General features: G+C 34.2%; 1 protein-coding gene across 2 annotated transcripts in view; it reads right to left on the bottom strand.

Annotated features, from left to right (window-relative positions):
• Positions 1–19,174, bottom strand: part of LOC126969350 (A disintegrin and metalloproteinase with thrombospondin motifs adt-2-like) — a 73,660-nt gene that overhangs the window by 18,115 nt on the left and 36,371 nt on the right. Inside the window, exon 13 of one of the 2 annotated variants that reach the window (XM_050814708.1) lies at positions 3,682–4,376. The exons of the other annotated variant lie outside the window; for it this stretch is intronic. Coding sequence (XP_050670665.1) covers positions 4,116–4,376 — 261 coding nt within the window. The 3' untranslated portion in view covers positions 3,682–4,115. Of the gene's footprint in view, positions 1–3,681; positions 4,377–19,174 lie in introns of those variants that run through there. 2 annotated transcript variants of the gene reach the window in all.

Raw genomic sequence — 19,174 nt, 5'->3', positions numbered from 1 at the left:
GAGTGCCACACGTCTTTTTTTTATTTATTTTTACGATTTGAATATTTGTTTGTTTGGTGCAGACAGTGGTGCAGGACTTATGGGATCCAGCTGTGGGGACAGCTGGATCCCATAAGTCCATACAGGCATAAAGACTTGCTTTTACAATAAAATTTTATTTTGTACTGACATCTTAGAGTGTCTTCCTAGAAGCCAGTACATATTTTAAGACAAAGTTCTAATAATTCCTTTCTTTTTTTCTTGACGTGAGCCTTCCAGTGGAGCTTTGTGTCAAGAGTCATGCCCAGACATATAACGGTATTTTGGTATGATACTATTTTGTTATTAATGTAAACTGGCCCGTAATCTGGTTTCTTATTACTAAAGTTTACATGAATAGATTTACTTTCATTAAGTTTAAATCGCCATTTTTAGTCCACTTATCTATTGTGCTTACAGTTATTTGAACTTCTTCTGCTGCCTCTTTAAGGTTACTTACTATCCAGGCCTAATAAATCAGTAAAATCAGCAAAGGTCACAACAGCGTTATTTTCTATTTCAGGAATGTCATTTATGAATAGTAGGTAAAGGACCGGACCTAATACACTTCCCTGAGGTACTCCAGCTTTAATCTCCTTAATTTATGAACAGATATCCTCTTATTAATAATTGTGAATGCGTTGCTAAATTTTTTTTCGATGTTTTCACAACTGCCACAGTCCATCTAGACGTATAAATGGTCTAAGGTAATAAACGTCAATTTGGCACTTATTTCAGCTTGAACCCAACAAATATTTAACCGTGAATTAGATTCTGTAGGTGAAGCCACAACCCGAGAGTTGTACAGGACATATCAAGATTTTATAACGATACGTCACTCAAATGGTTGGCTCAGTTAGAAAGAGCGCTGGCACGGAACGCAACAGGTCGCGGGTTCGATTCATCGTTCACCGCATCGTTCATAAAAGTTTGTTTTCAGTTTTATTTGTGTAATTAATAAGTGATCATTTTAAAAACATAACGTATTGGTAAGATATAATATCACACAATGAAAGTCAAAAACTACCACCCATTCGAAAAAGTATGCATCAGACCTGAGAAGAAAAGCAAGAAACTAGCGAGCTTTTTTATATAAAACATGATAACAATGTAAAATCGTACATTTAATTTATTTTTAATAGCCTGAGGGCGGTCGCTTCATTCCCAATCTGTAGTATCATTAAGACAGTCATTTATGTTACAGTTACCTTTGTCACCCAAACGTTTTTTAACAATTCCATTGAATTTCGTAATACATTTGTTTTAAACATTTTCTGGGATCTTGTTGTAAAAGCATATACATCGCCCCACAAAAGACTTACTAACTCGACTTAGCCGATTTGTAAGCATTATAAGTTTATGTTTGTGCCTGGTGTTAACATTATGGTTATGACAGTTCCTAGCAAATTCACTTTTATGCCTATGTACATACATAACATTATGAAGAATATATTGAGAGGCAACAGTTGCGATGTTCATTTCTTTAAATTTTGCTCGACCGAGCCGAGTCAAAAGACGTTTAAAAAGAGTCATTTCAAGAACACTTCAATCACATTACACTTAGAACATCATAATCACCGTTGTTAAATTACACAATGCATGTTAGACGCGCTTGTATACACTATGTATTAGATGTTATCATTATTTGACAACCACGAAAAATCGCTGTTAGTGACACATAAATTAACGTTTCAGTTTAGCGGGTGTTAAGATGAAAATCATGTATGAAATTACTTAGCTGTATGATGTAATAACTCTGCCGTGTAGTGTACATTATATATCTCTTAAAATATAAGTCAGGTAAATTAAAAGAACGCCATAAATTTGGTTATCATACCCACCATCTGGATGTGTGGCGTTCCTCCACAGTGCGGTTTTCAAGGAGCTTTCTTCCCCGTACTATAAAGCTGTGGAAATAGCTTCCTTGTGCGGTGTTTCCGGGACGATGCGACATGGGTACCTTCAAAAACAGCACGTACACCTTCCCTAAGCTCTGATGTTGCAAGAGAACGTGGGCGGCGGTGAGCACTTAACACAAGGTACGCTGTTTTGTCCTCCTTTTTCATAAAAAAAATATTCGGAATTGTTTGTATGAAATACCAGCTGTTCTAAAAAGGTGACTCGATGAGTGAGGGGTACTCCTCATAAAAATGGATTCAAATATAGAGTATAATAGAGAAAGAAAACTCAGAAACGAAAGAGAAATATTGTGGCGAGGTGAAGGAAAGAGAAGCGAGATTTTTGGCAGATCGAGCGCTGGATTTGGTTTGCTGTATGTGTACAAGGCCTACAAAGACTTAGAACGAAAGCTGGGTATATTCTTCCTTCCGGATTTCAAACCGCTTTGTGTTAAGTTACGGGTTTGATATGACATGTATGTATTCAAAAATGAGAGAGAATTTCCTATGATGGCAAATTTTTACTAATCACTAACAATTGTGATATTGATTTGATTATAATCATTTGGAAGGCAAAGCCAAATTGCTTTGAAGATGCTGGACGACAAAAATAGAGCACGTCAATACATACCGGTCACATATTGAGTATTATAAAGTTCATATCTGGCACACCTCAGTATAAGCTCGAACGATTTGACCGCGTGCAACGCATAGCTGCTGATATTGTCGGGGATCCAGCGTTGGTAAACGGCTAGATCACTCGGCGTTGTGTAGATACTTCGCTTCACTCCGTTCTTCTGCGTTTATCACAACGAGTGTACTGAAATGCAAACCAAACCTTCGCACGACACGCCATTAATTAGAATACCATCCCCACCACCTGTTTCGGCAAATTGATGCTTTAGTTGGGTCTATTTTGCGTGCAGTATTAGCTAGTTACTCCAACGCGCCTAGCTCCCTCAAGAAGTTTAGAATATTCCTGGGATGTTTGTATACTTCTTGGAGAGACCATGTTTTTACTAATGCTGTTGCCAGTAGTTGGCCACTCCAGCACATTAGAGGATAACGTGAGTGACCGTTTCATCTTCAAGCCGATAACCTCTGCACTAGAGTACGTAACGCAGATTGTGAAAGAGCCTTATTTAGTGATACCATGATACAGATATCGTATGTTTAAGCTGATAAGTCGCTTGCAGTTTGGGCGATAGTGCAGGAATTGCTTCTGTCGACTGTCCTGTTCCTCTGTTATTCCCAGATATTGATGGCAGCGCCCACTACTGGGTCCAAGTGTAAATCAAGACCAACCACCACTCAAATATACATAACAATAATTATGCATTGCTTATATCGGCTTTTAGATTTTTATTCAAGAACTTTTTGGGAAAGCTAAGTTCTTAAAAGGCCTCTTATCGTAAAGCGACAAGTTGGTTATTTCCAAATTCTAACTGTCATCATACCCTCATATTATTGTTGATTATATTATTCATTAATAAATAGAATGGGCATTAAATAATGTGACAAAGTTGAGTGACTTAATTTCCTTAATATACCAGTTCGATCCCTCTCAGATCATTTCCAAGGGGTTGCATAGCGTACAACCTTTATTGTAAATTTCAAGCCTTAACATAAAGATATTTTCTGTGTTAAAATCCTAAAATATTATACGGTTTATTAAAACCATAATAATATTTTGGTTATCCCTACGACAAAACTAGTTTAGAATTCTGATAAGAAGGACGAATGCATAGTGAAATAAAATACAAAATTAAATCAAATACATTCATTTAATCAAATTTTACCTTAAAAGATCGCTTCTGTCTACAAAAAAAATACATACTAATTATAAATATTACCTAAATTCGACTAGCATCTTTGTGGGCATAAACATTGCTAAAATGATTGGTAACCTATCCATTGTATTAAAAAATAAACTATTACCTAATTATTACAACACTAATACTAAAATATTACATAGAAAATTACTCAATCGAATACTAATACTGTCGTAAATTCTTAATTCTAGTAAATGCAAGTAAACCTTAGTAAATACCTCCTACAAGTGTTAACAATCACTAATTTGTGTTAGTCATCGTTCAAACAGTCTCTACAATCTTTAAACCATCTGAAAATTTCATTAGTCTGTGTAAATCTGCATGAAGATTGTATTTCACAAGGTCGTCAGAATGCTTCAGTAAATCATTACTTAAGAGTTGAATTACTTCGTGCGGGAATTTCTACAAAGTCATCAACTTCCCAGTTTTCTTCAGGCTCTTCTGGTATCATCGGAGGAATGGCAGCTCGAGCGTATGGTGTTCCTCTATCGTCCAACGACAGGTATGCTCTTATGGCTGCAGCAGAATCGTCATCATCAGGAACAGCTCTAGCTCTAGCGTTAAACGACCCACCAACATCCTCACTCGGAAGTTCCCAAATATGGTATTGCGCTGTCATCTTGAAATTCTGAAATAAAGTTCCTCATTATATATTTATGTTGTGTTTGGGAATATTAGTATTTCACCTTATGGTTAAATTATTATTTAATTGAAGACTTGCAGCTGACAAAAAGTTGAATCATCCTGTACATATATGAATCATGACAATCTTAAAGCCGGTTTTCCACCACGAAAGGAGCGGGAGATAGTTAGGCGAGACTGACTCCAATCATATGAAATAGGTATGCGTTTCCACCAGCAAAGAGTTTTGCCTGTTGTTTTTCACTGCAAAAGGATGAGAGAGAGATATGAGCGAAGCGAGCTGAACGGAAAACGAGAAATGAAAAATGAACAGTCAATTTCCACAGAGAGCGAGTTCAGTTGGTGTTTCAAACTTTGTTGGTTGTTTGATGTTTGCGATCGTGTTTTTTTGCGCATTTGCGAAGTTATCGAGTGATACGGAATCAAGTCCATACAGAAAAATAAGTACATATTGTTGTATCATAAGCACAGAAAAAACATTTTTCATACGTGTAATAATCGCGCCTATATCAATTATGATATATATAAAATAAATAAATAAACTTCATTCTATTGTCGCCTTTTGATATCGATGGTCCGTTTTAAACTAGTTGCCAAAATATTGACGTAGTGGACTTGTTTCAACCACATTTTCATTCGGTTTGTTTTTACGTTCGGTCCGCCTTTCTCGCCTCTTTCTCTGTGGAAACACTGCTATGTAATTTGAACGAAACTCCTTAATGAACCCGCTCCACTGTCAGGAACTGAGCGAGTTCATTTCAACTCTTTCGGCTCGCTGAGTTCTATTCGCTCGACTATTTGTTGGTGGAAACACAAGTATCAGTTTAACTTTTGCAAGTTGGACGGAGTCCTTAAATAGGTCCGCTCCGCTCGCAGTGGATAACCGGCTTAATAAGTAAGACATAACGTTTTATAATCCCTTAAATGCAACGACAATATTTACATGTTTAGACAGTTAAGTTTATTCATTGATATATCAAAGGAAAATTATGATGAGAAATACATTCACATAAACAGTATCATTACTTTTTTGTACAGAAATTATTTTTTAGGTACTTAGTCCTGCTAAAATTAATACCAAATGGTTTTGTTAATCTACTGTATTTTACTACGTTTAGGGGGCATAATTATCTTTTTTTGTGTTATTTTCTATATTTTCTTGTACCTTTGAAATGCATGGGTAAATTCCCCATTACAAAATTCCAGTAAATAACGTTATGAATACGAAAATCGTCAATACTCTTAAGGACGCGTTTACGAATCCGACAAAAATAAGATATTTTTCGGTAGAGTTTGTGATGAAATGAAACTAAATCTAACACAACTAAAAATTGCCACAAATAGATTACTTCTTTATCTCCAATTAGCGGGAAATATTTGCTTTAAAATTTTGATATTTTATGTCGTAAAAACGATTATCCGTTACCTCTTCACACAAAATTGACGAAATGGGGCTTCATTCAGGATCAGTTTTCTGCTACTACTTACATAATTTTTTCTCTTAAAAATTACGTAACAGATATAATAATTTCAAAAACACGGGAAATAAATTAATGAATATGTTATAAATAATCTCAGAAAACATAAAAATGAATCGTCTAAAATTCATATATTTTTCTGATAAGCATAAGCTTTAAAGTGTGGTATTAAGGGTTATTTTATTTTGTCCCTCCGTACGCATTGCACAGAGAGATCTATCGAAACAACGTCAGTCCGCGCTCGGCCGCCGTCGTGGGTAGTCACTGTGTCGGTTGTAAGCAGCAGCTCGTACTCGGAAAGATCGCTGTACGAACATGGATATTTTTAATAGGCTCTACAATACTGTCTTTGATACTTTACATATTTTGAACGCAGTCAGATTTTCAAAAAATTATGTTTCTGTATTTTTTTGAAGAATTAGTGATTTATTTTCATCTCTAAATATAAGGTCTATATTAAATAGAAATCCAAGATGGCGCCTATGAAATTTACCAACTTCTCTTCATGGGTGTCATTTTCATGGTTTTCGGGGTCAACAATAACGAATATCGGGTCAAAATCGAAATCCAAGATGGCGCCTATGAATTTTACCAACTTCTCTTCATGGGTGTCATTTTCAAGGTTTGCGCGGTCAACAATAACGAATATCGGGTCAAAATCGAAATCCAAGATGGCGCCTATGAATTTGACCAACTCCTCTTCATGGGTGTCATTTTCATGGTTTTCGGGGTCAACAATAACGAATATCGGGTCAAAATCGAAATCCAAGATGGCGCCTATGAATTTTATCAACTTCTCTTCATGGGTGTCATTTTCATGGTTTTCGGGGTCAACAATAACGAATATCGGGTCAAAATCGAAATCCAAGATGGCGCCTATGAATTTGACCAACTCCTCTTATTGGGTGTCATTTTCATGGTTTTCGGGGTCAACAATAACGAATATCGGGTCAAAATCGAAATCCAAGATGGCGCCTATGAAATTCACCAACTTCTCTTCATGGGTGTTTCATGGTTTTTGGGGTCAACAATAACGAATATCGGGTCAAAATCGAAATCCATGATGGAGCCTATGAAATCTACAAAATTTTCTTCATGGGTGTCATCTATTTATTTTTTTGCGCGGCGGCCATCTTGTATTTCAAAAATGATCCCAAAATCGTTCTCTGCACCCTCGAGAACCTCGAATACGATACCCATATTGTTGAAATCATCGCCATCTTGGATTTAAAAAAAACTGCGTTTACTACACACGACGTTATGCGACAGAATTGCCATCTAAAGTTCTAATATTTAACTACTAAACGAATACATCAAACAATTATCAAAAATACATAGGCCTTAAAAAAAACAAAATTCAAACTTACTAAAGTATCAAATTCATTTCATTCCCACAACTAACTTTAAGTACGTGTATGTGTTTGAGCGGTGTCAGTGTAGTGGTGCGATTCGATACCTCTCTGTTTTGAGAACGCGTCCTTAAATAATTATAATTGAAGTTATAAATGCTAAAGAAACAACTATGCCCCGTATACGTAGGAAAATTTTGGTATCAATTTAATTATAAGTACCTACATATAATTTCTTTATATATATTATGTGAAGACCTTAAAATACATAAAGATCGGCTGTCGTCAATATCTGTTGCGGATTCTTACATTACAGGCACTATAAGTATTCCTCATAGAATCAATTAATTGAAAAATTATAATGAAATGATAAAAATTTACTAGTTTCTACTTTATTCCTTTGTATTCACCCATCTACCGATCTCACGTCATCAGGAACTGGGGAAGAGTTTTGATCAGAGATTGATAAAAATGACGATTTATGGACGTTTATACATAAATAACCTTTTGAGGTGTGTTTATGATATTTGAAGCAAATATGTATCATGCAATATAATATGAGGCATAAATTGAGATGTTTTGTGAAATAGTTTTTTAGATATTGGGAGGTCAAAAGTTGCTCCAAATGATTTGTGTAATATTTACACACTCGCCAGTTCCACATAAGCACTACACACACACTAACACGAATTACTTTCTTTATCAAATTATGTTTTCTTAACTTAATTTAGTTTCATTGTAATATATATATTTTCTGAATATCCATGTGTTTTGGGGGCCCGGTAACTTGTAGCACAGGTATTCATTACCTATTCCAAGCATTGGTTTCTCATAATTAAAACGATGTCTAAATATCGATATTAATAAACTGTGTGTCTAAACTATGTCATTGTGAAAGAAAATAAATATATTTTGAATTTGAATTTGAGTTCTGTAAGCTTGACACATGTCTAAACTCTTGGCTAAAAGCACGGACTAGTAAAAAAATAAGGACTCCGTGTCACCTTACATAACAGTGCAGCACCAAAACGTGTAAATACATAGCCCCACGCGCACACTTACAATGCTACAGGCCGATAGGCGGCCATTATGAGAATTGTCATCGTCTGTGACAGATCAGTTTGCGTCTCAGTAAAATATTTTAAAAATGCCGTCGTGCGTTGTGAAAACTTGTAAAAACGATACTATATAAGTATTTGTGGCCATATATGATTATTTAAGGGAGAAAAACTTGTGTTACTAGTATCCCCCGTAATCGCACACACACTAGCATAACGGTGCTTCACTTGCTAATATCACGGCGCGGAGTCCTTTTTTACTCGTCCGTGGCTCAAAGATGTTCAAGAATCAATAAAAATTTGTAAAGCAATAAATAAAATTTAGATTAAACTGATGGTTTGAATAAAACCTAAAGCTGACGAATCTGATAACAATTTGTTTCCAAATGATGATTACGACGATTTATGTGACCATTAGCAGAGAGAACAAATTACATATGACCTTGTAACGCTGTCTAGATGTATATTAAACGTGAACACTTCCTGAGTAGAACGCACATGGCAATACAATTAAATCTGTACCTTAGATGTCGTATTTTATTCGCTCGGTACTTCCGCAGGCTATATTTATGCATCATGTATCACATCACATGTTAGCAACTGTGATAATATGTCATCACTTGTTTTATTACCACTACCTAGGGTATTTATTGAAGATTTATCTAGGAATTTTAACGACATAATTTTCTATACAGCTCTTACATAAATTTTGTTTTTCATTTATTGCTTTGTTGCTTCCTGATGCTTATATCATTTGTATAATGTTGGTCTTACTCATTTTTTTTTAATTACTCGTGTAAGGCATTTATTATTTGACGTTTGAGTATTATTGTTATATCACTGTGCATATATTGTAATTGAAATGATTTGTAAATTAAATTAAAAATAAGAACATGTTATCATCTGTTTTGAAAAGAGCAACCTTAGAGTTCCTTGTTCGTTCTTCTTTAAGAAAATCTCCCTTCCGAATGAGCTGTATAAAAATGACATTTCAAGTGTAATGTGAATTACCTATGAAATATAATATTTTTGATTTGATTTGATTTAATTTGATACGTAAATGCAAAGGGTAGTGGCAGAAGAATGTGGCGAGGCTGGTCCAATGCCTTTATGGATGCCTTCTTTACCAGTGGGAGGCTCCTATGCACACGATGCCAGCTAGATTATGGGTACCACAACGGCGCCTATTTCTGCTGTGAAGCAGTAATTACTGTGTTTCCGTCTGAAGGGCGCCATAGCTAGTGAAATAACTGGGCAAATGAGACTTGACAACTTATGTCTCATGGTGACGAGCACAGTTGTAGTACCGCTCAGAATTTTTGGGCTTTTCAATAATCCTGAGCTGCACTGCAATGTAATGAGCAGGATGTATCAATTACCAACAGCTAAACGTCCTGCTCGTCTCGTCGGCCGTCCCTTATTTTCATAAAAAATCAAGAAAATTAAAAGGAAACGAAAGGGAAAATTTTGGTGAGAACCAACGACCTACACAACACCCCATGGATAAATATCTAAAACAGTAGACAGTCGAAGGAAGCGATTCCTACACTATCGCCCCAACTGACTTCTTACTTCGACTAATCAGCCTAAACAGATATGACATCCGAATCATGGTGGGTACCCTAAACGGGTCACACATCACTAAACAAACACCCTTTCACAATCGGTGTAACAGACAGTCCTAAGTGCAGAGGTTGTCTAGCTGAAGACGAAACGGTAACTAATGTGTAATCCTGGCATATGCAGGGGTGGGCAGCCAACGGGCAAAAACCTTTGTAAATACGAGGTCGCTCCGAAACATCTGCGAAAACCCCAAGAGTCGGTTCTAAGCTTCTGGGAGTGGCTGGTGGGAATGACTGGCCAACACTGCACGTAAAACGAACCCAACTGAGTGGTTTAATTGTGGAAACAGGAGCACAATACCAATCTTAGTAAAACAAAGAGGCACTTTTAATGTATTAATTCCTCTGGATGGATCAATACGAAACCCTGTGCAGAGCCAACCAGAAATTTCCGCCTGCTTCGTTATGTTAATTATGGATGTAATAAAACTATACAATATTTACCTACTTATCTTTAAAATATGCCTATCTTATTATAATAATCTCTTAAATGAGTCTTTCTTAAATTATATTATGAGTTACAGATAAAGCAAAAGTTATTAACAAATAAAGTTAATATAATTTGGTGTTTATGATTTTCTCTGTTTCATTATAGGTTAATAATTGTAAAAGCAATTATATTTTAGATTTTACATTTTTACATTCTTGTCAAATACCAAATACGCGATCTTCACGCAAGTTCAGCCCTTTTTCAACATCCATCTCCATATGGGTCTGTCAAATTCAAATATTTTTATACAAAATAGGATGTGACATCACTTATTAAAAGTCAAAAAATACCACCCATTCCAAAACGAATGCCTCAGACCTGAGACGAATGGGCGCAACAAACTCAGGGCTTCTTTTTCATCAAAAACATATGTTTACAAAGTAATATTGTACAATTAAACTTATTTTTTAAGCCTGAGGGCGGTCGCTCAATTCCTAATCTGTGGTATCATTCAAAAAGTCATTTATATTATACTAAACTTTAGGTAGCACAAAAACGTTTTTAAACAATTCTTTTGAATAACGTAATACTTTTGTTTTTTTCATTTTCTAGTATCACTTGAGTGTTTTAATACCTAATTATAAACAGTTGCATACAAGACATTATCTACGGAATACCCAGAATATGAATCCTCTAAAAGATTCTGGAACAGTTAGCTTACTGCTAACATTAAAACACCAGTCCTAGTAGTAACCTAATATCATTCATTACTGATTATATACAAATAAACTAAGTATTAATGAGAGAATTATTTATTTAAGTAGTCATTTACATTTTGTATAGTGCAATAATTAAAATTCACTCAAATATAATGTTATTTTAAGAAAACAATAAAAATATCGAAGAAAAATGGCGGGGATTCGAATAACGTACTTTTTTTTACAGCGCGCGTAAACGAAAATGTTCTTTTTTTAAATTCATACAGATACCACGCATCGAGCAATAAGAATGTGGCTGTATGTTGAAACTCTTTGCGCATGAAGGGATAAAAAAAACAAAGGAGTGTTGTTATGAAATTCAGTACAACATTACAACACTCTTTTGGATGATGTAATGGTTATTAGAACATTGGGTGTTTTAATGTTGGCAATAAGCTAACTGTTTCAGAATCTTTAATAGAGGATTTAAAGCATGGGTGTAGATAAAAGCACCTCACAAAAGATTTACTTACTCGACATAGCCGAGCCGATAATAGGCATTGTATGTTTATGTCTGTTCCTGGTGTTAACATTATGGTTATGACAGTTTCTAGCAAATTCACTTATATGCCTATGTACATACATAGGATTTTCAAGAATATATTGACAAGCTACAGTCATAATGTAAATCAAGATCCTGTTATTCAGGTAGATAGCTTTCTAGTTGAAATTAGCATGAAAAGTTAACGAGTCCGGTCTCGTAAAGCTGTTAAATGCAAGCTTCACAGTAATTATACCAACCAAAGATTATTCTATTTAATCCTTATGCATGATATCGCAAAACACATCTGGAATCATGAAATCTGTTAAGTAGCATAATATCATCGTACACTCTAGGTTTTAAATAGTTCTGTAAACTAAATATGTATTCACAAGTGCTGGCCCCGCAAACGTTGTTTTACCATATAAATTACTTAGGTAAATTAAGTTCATTTATATATTTTCTGTCTACAGCAAATACCACTTCCGAGGCAATAAATGGCGCTAAACTTCGTAATGACAACTATGACAAATACTATCTTTGACTCATTTCATCTGCAGTCCTCCTGAAAACGAGATCTGGAAAGGTCTTGAAACGTCGGGTTAACTAAAATAGAACTATAACTTTTACGCAAAAATCTAATGTAAAAACAGGTGCAATTACACGCGTTTTAGTCCTATAAAAGTTTTTTATTTAAATTGTTTAAATTAAGTAACCCGCGCCCTCTAGTTGTATGAAATGTTTTTGACTTAATTATTTGTATTGCGAATATATAGGTATTTCTAAGACAAAAAATTAGGTTCCGAATAAGTAATCACCAACATATCATATACTAAAACCTTCTCAAAAACACGATACATCTTGTGGTATGAGTATTATTTCGATCGGTTCAGTAGTTTTCGCAGTATAACCGAACAAAAAAGGGCTCTCCATTTATTAGTATACAAATGTACAATTTACATGACCGCCATTTTGAAATACGCCGTTTTTGTTTAAAAATAAAAATATAGTTATTTATTTTTTCTTTGTGTATTGTTGGTCATAGCAGCTATACAATACGCACACTGCCAGTATAAAAATGTATGTATACAATTATTTTTAAACTCAGTATCTATGATATGATATAAAATCAGTTATTTTATAGTTAGGTAGGTCTCTTTTACGGTATGTATGTAATAGATAGATAGATATTTATTATAAATTTACAAGCTTAAATTCAAATTCAAATATGTATTTTTATTTAAAATAGGATTCAAAATCACTTATTAAACGTCAAAAACTACCACCCATTCAAAACAGCATGCCTCAGACCTGAGAAGAACGGGCGCAAGAAACTCAGGGGCTTCTATTTTTTAATAAAATTTCGACATAATATTTTCACAATATCGTACAGTAAAATGTGTTAATAAAGACTTAGGTGGTCGCTCCATTCCAGTCTGTGGTATCATTAGGAAAGTCATTTATGACATACTATAGTAACATTTACCCCACACCAACGTTTTATAATAATAATTTTGAATATAATAAATATATTTTTTTAAAAGTCATTAACTCCACCAAACTATAACCATAACCACAACGAGCCATGATGTAACAAAAGAGACAAAAAGTTCAGGAAAATTTCAACACGCCGCCGAAGATTATAAAAAAAATATTTGTAATTCCACTAAGAGGCATAAATTGTTTAAGGTGTTTGTTGATTAAGCACATGATTAAGACTAACTAAATAGTGCGTCATTATATGGCTAACATAATTAATCACAGGTTGGTTCAACCAGTCCGATTAATCTTGACAAATTAGTTAACAATGTACCGTAAATCGGCAAATATGATGACGCACGCATGTCATAAAGCATGCCGTTTCTTACGCAAATAACTTTAAAATGAGGTTAAAAGCGTTTCAGAAGTGCTATGAAAAGATAATGCGTTAAATGTTCGTTTAACCGCGTACGTTGATCGACTTGCCCGCCGCTCATATTTCACAATGTTTTATTGATAACATAAATATTGTGAAATGTTTTTATGTGGCGATGGTGTGCAAAATGAGTTAATATTATTGGAAGTGTATCTCAAAGAAAATGTAAATACTACGTAATAAGAGGCGGGAATGCCTAATTAAAAATTTAGTTTAGTATTAAACGTGCAGTGAGATTTGACATAAGTTTGAAATAGTAATAACAATATGGCGACAAAGTATAATCCGGCTAAGTTTGAAAGCGAATAGTTGATTAGAACGTAGTGGATTTCGGCTATCTCCATTTTTTACAAGATTATAGCCGTCATGTGTCAATCTGTCAAGGACTGCACGTTTCATTCAATCGAGAGATACGCTTTTTCTTCGAGAGTTTCTCTAGCCTATTCATATCATCAAGTCATGGTCATCCAAGAACGCCACTTCAGAGGGCATCGCATAAATGATTATTGGTGAAAATAAAGTACATATTTCATAGAACCGTATTAAATCCTAATGCGCTTAAAGTATGTGCTTAACTATAAAAGATAGACGTAATATGCGGCTTCATGTCGGGTGTTATCACTGTGTAGCAGTTTATGGCGTTATTATATTGAGCTGAGCACGTGAGATGACGCTTGTGTTGTCAAACAATAGGATTAGAACACCATTTGCTTGCAATTTTATGACTAAACACAACAATACCGTATTATGCTAAGGATGGCTTTTAAATACTTAATATATATTAGGGTTTGTTGCTCATTCTACCGAACAATACCATGACCAATGTACATATTAGGTAGGAAAAATACATTCCCACTAATACAATATATTATGCGATGCATGTGCAACTTTCTCTCCATCAAAATACTGTTGAGTTCACGAATGACACTTCTTACTACAGCTTTTAATAAAACTGAGTACCTACGCTAACTATTTCAATATTCTAAAGCCACTCTTGATCTCGATTAAAGAGATTTAACGATACATTTTAAGCGTGTTCACGAACACCTTATTTATATAAACAATAGAGTATATATCAAATAGCTGTTAAAAGTGGAATTGATAAGTTCAAAATCTTAATTCTTATATGTTTACACACATTAATGACAGTGACTGGTCTTGAACGCGTTAAGGTGCATTTAAACTAAACGAAATAAAAGCAAGAGTTACAACAAGAGCATCCTTTCTTGATATTTTAGTGGAAACGAAAACTCGTCTACACCAAAATATCAACGATTAGAACCAAGAACTAGAACTGGCAACTCTCTAGGCACCTGTTCGCACGCTCTAGTGCCGTTTTCATTAAATGAGTGAGCACTCTTAGAATATTCCATAGTATCTTTACGAACAGACAGAAAACGTCTGTTTACACTAAAATAATTTTATAGAGTAGGTAGGGATAGAATGAGCATTCGCTGGTCTGTGTTAATTGGCCTTTAGGCTATACCTAACTGCCAAATGCGAATTTAAGCTGTAAACTTCTTTACATGCTTTCCTAAATATAGTTCAAATTGTACTAATCGGGAGCAGACCACGTGCGACGTTCACGGCAGACCGCCTTTCTCCGACCCGGGCCATCCCAACATCTTCGGCCATTACACACAGAGGAATACTTACGAACCGAGTAGTGGGAGTACAAGCAGATATTAAAGCCCATACTCACGATCAAATAAATTTGTGTGCTTGCAAGGCAGGCGTGGCAAAAATTAGTTAATAAATTGCTTGGTAAGCGATTATTATATGATTTGAAACCGAGTAAAGCCGCTTGTACCGGCACGCTGCCGCCATTTTGGCGTATTAGCCGCTGGATGGCACAATGGAAGCAATAGTGTTTACATATCTTAATTCACCCAGTTTACTTATATGACTGAATCATGAAGATATATCTATTTGTGTAAGAGACTTTGATAATTTTATCGACGTGGAGTATAAACTGTAAACTTAGGTACAGATTATTATTAGTATTCGAATTCACGCGCCTGTTGACGCTATTAACACACTCCATACATTTTAAATAAGGTAATTGAGTTTTAAATTAAGTCTATTTTATTTTGTCACGTTTTGGTACTACTAAGACATTTGCAGAACTATTGCTCTTTCAAATCATTATATCACGTTTCCCTGTTTTGTTTGACATGAGTTGTAAGGTTTAAAATTAGAAATTATTTTTTAATTACAAGTACCAACTATGTAGATAAGTAGTACGTAAATTTTTGTTTTTTTTTTGTCACTGGCTACTGTTGACTGATATAAATAAACAACATTATAAACGTTCCTTTCCAACAAATTTAAATTCATAAAATATATTTGTTATAAATAAAGTACGAAAACTATGAATTATAAATAAAAATTGATTGATTGATAATCAAAATTTATAATAAACTAAACTATAATTATTTTGAATAAAAATATACAAATAGTAGAGGTTATGACGACCTGTATAGCCGAGTGGTTAGCGACCCTACCTACTAAGCTAGAGGTCCCGGGTTCGAATCCCGGTAGGTGCAAGCATTTATATGATGAATATGGATGTTTGTTTCCGAGTCATGGATGTTTATATGTATTTATGTATGTTTATGTGTATGTTTATATGAATTTATTTATGTTTAAGTAAGTATATTGTATTAAATATATCATTGTCTTGTAACCCATAATACAAACTATATATGCTTAAATTGGGGCAAGATAATTTGTGTAAAAAGTGTGTCAATATTATATTATTATTATTATATTATGATAATAATTATATATAAATAATAATTAAATATAAAAAAATATTTTTTGGAACGAAACTTGAAAGAGGTTCAGAGAGATACATACTGGCATACAAAAAAACCGGCTTTTAAAACTATCACATACAAATAATAGTACCTATTTAATCAATATTAAAAGTAAAGGTTTGCATAAGAGGTGTATTAAATTAAATTTTTATTTATTTGACACTTTTCAGTTTTTGAAGTCGGCTTTTTTAAATATAGTTTTTTTTTTTCTTTTTAGTGTCAGTTAATAATAAAAATATATAATCAACCTGAATGAAAACTCCTAAAAAAGCTATACACAAAAAACAATAATATCATCCACGAAGACATAAATGTTCATAAAATGAAAACTACTGGGTAATTTTTTTATGGCAACGAATGGCATCTATTCCGCATCGAACTAAAGAAGAATTATGTAAATCGGATCATAAATCTCGGAATAATCGGTGTACATACATTAATAAAAATCGCGATCGAATTGAGAACCTCCTTTTTGTGGTTAAAAATGTTGTGAAACGCCGAAAAGTAAAAACGATTGGTTGGAAGATATTGGTTCGTAGTCTTCATACTGTTACGCTTGGCTCATTAAAGGAAGCCAGCATTAAATTAGCAATAAAATTATTAAAAATCCAAATAATAATTCTTGAATACTTATTTTATATACAACTAGCTGACAGGCGCTGTTCTGTCAATAGAAAAAATTATATAAGTATTCGGGAATAATGTAGTCTTAAGTCAGAATTGTGTATTCAAAGTTAATGAGTTAAAAAAGGAACAATAACGTATTTCTGAATGATGTTATTGCATTATGTACATAGTAATAAAATTATTTAAGGATTAATATCGTATTTGAGTAACGGCAGTTCCCAATATACTATCTACAGATAGAGATAAATCACTACCTTCTACTGTCAGTAATCAGCAGTCAATAATCTGAAGCTGTCTCAATATACCGGGATATACTCTTATCGCCTTATATTGGGACTCGTGAATTAAAATTTCCATACAAACTTCTATCGCTAGTAAGCTATACGTCGTCCCATTGACAGATAGCGTGTACGGATAAGGTGAGTTACCGTTGATAAGTTTATTGAGACAGAAAAATCAACGATAGTTACGATTTTTATCTCAAGTAAGAGATAGACTGAATTGGGATTGGCTGTAAACAGCTTTTACATTACCGCTTTATACTGATCTGAACTTTTAAGTATTAAAATGGATACAGTATGTTATCAATTAAGATATACAAATGCCTTCGGACTTTTCTATAGAGCTATATAAGATACACAATTCCACCATACATTATTTTGTTATTTCAAAGGGTTTAGACGGCGTTTTCGTTTCAACGAAACGGTTGAGACCGGAGAGCTTATTTTTTTCCGACAACTTCAACAAATATCTTTAATAAATACAAAACCTTAACAAATTACATACAAAAAACTTCCTCGAGAACCGCGCTATCCATTGGTAAAAATAGAATGAAAATCGATGCAGTAGTTTTTGGGTTTATCGCGAACAGACAGACAGACAGACGCGGCGGAGGACTTTGTTATATAATATGTAGTGATGTCATATTATGACAGGACGCAACGAAATTAATAACCCAGGAAATGAAACCAGAGTAATAAGGACAATTATTATAGTATCATTAAAGAATTAACAGTTATTAATATTTATATTAATATTTATTACTTTCTTCTACGCTGCTACAGTAATTAACGGCGATAAAAAATGAATTAACCTAATTAAATATGATATCAATAACGAAGTGATTTACCCGACACACGCTGTTCTATCAAAAGAAAAAAAAATATGTAGGTAGGTATCCAGGAATAATTGTAATTATTATGATGGGTACTCTCAATATATATTTTATTATCTTGGAGAATTAATTGCATGAATTGTGGTCGCGGCGAAACTGCAATGGCGGCGAGAAACTCTTGACAAGTTGACACTTGACACGTTGACACTTGACACGTTGACACTTGAAACTAATAGTACATCAATTCATGTCCACGTGGCACCTTATTCGTTTCGGTCTTTAATTCCCTAATTCACGACACACTACTGACGACGTCCATACTTTCGGGTCTTTTTGTTGCTCATTTGTACTGCATAGTGAGACCCCGGGTTTCCATGTTTACGCTAGTCTAAAACAATCCTCCCTATTCCAATTGTTAGGATGCTTTTTAATTTCAATAACATCTGTAACAAACGTGGGATGTATTGGCGTTCAGCACAGTTCACCCGTGGCTTATTCAGCTCAATCCAGTGGTTGGTACTGGCTTTAAGCAATTGTTCGTCTATTGCTGATTATTGTTGACGCGTTGAGAAATAGTTCTTTTTGACTGTCTGATATAGGAGCTTCCGCAGCTGCAGTCAACTTTATAGAATTCGAGAATAATGTAGTCTAAAGCCATCGGAAATTATATACTAAGACCTTCCTCGAGAACCACGCTCTCCGTTGGTGAAAACAACATGAAAATCGGTGAAGTAGTTTTTGAATTTAACGCGAACAGACAGACAGACGCACTGGAGGACTTTGTTTTATAATATGTAGTGATTTAACCCTATAGCATCAAATTTACAATTTTCTTTGAAGTACAAAAATCTATATATTTTTTATTGGGTAATTGTCTGAGTTGCCTTGTTCTGAGAAGAATCGACAAGAAACTCAGCAACTTTCTCCTCCTTTACAGTTTTCATATTATCCATACATTTTTATCACCCATATACTCCTGAACTTTATAATACGCTTTCTTCATTATAATTTCATTATTTTTTTTCTTATTTGGCTCTCATTGAGGTGCAACCGGTTCGATCCTCGTCCGCCAAGTACCAATGTATTTTATAAGTCATTTGAAGCCTATTTATAAAATATATTTGATTAGTTTC

Source organism: Leptidea sinapis, chromosome 18 (genome assembly GCF_905404315.1).
Source record: "Leptidea sinapis chromosome 18, ilLepSina1.1, whole genome shotgun sequence".
Lineage (NCBI taxonomy): Eukaryota > Metazoa > Arthropoda > Insecta > Lepidoptera > Pieridae > Leptidea > Leptidea sinapis.
The sequence above is the reverse complement of the archived record's forward strand: the minus strand, read 5'-3'. Positions and strand labels throughout refer to the sequence as shown.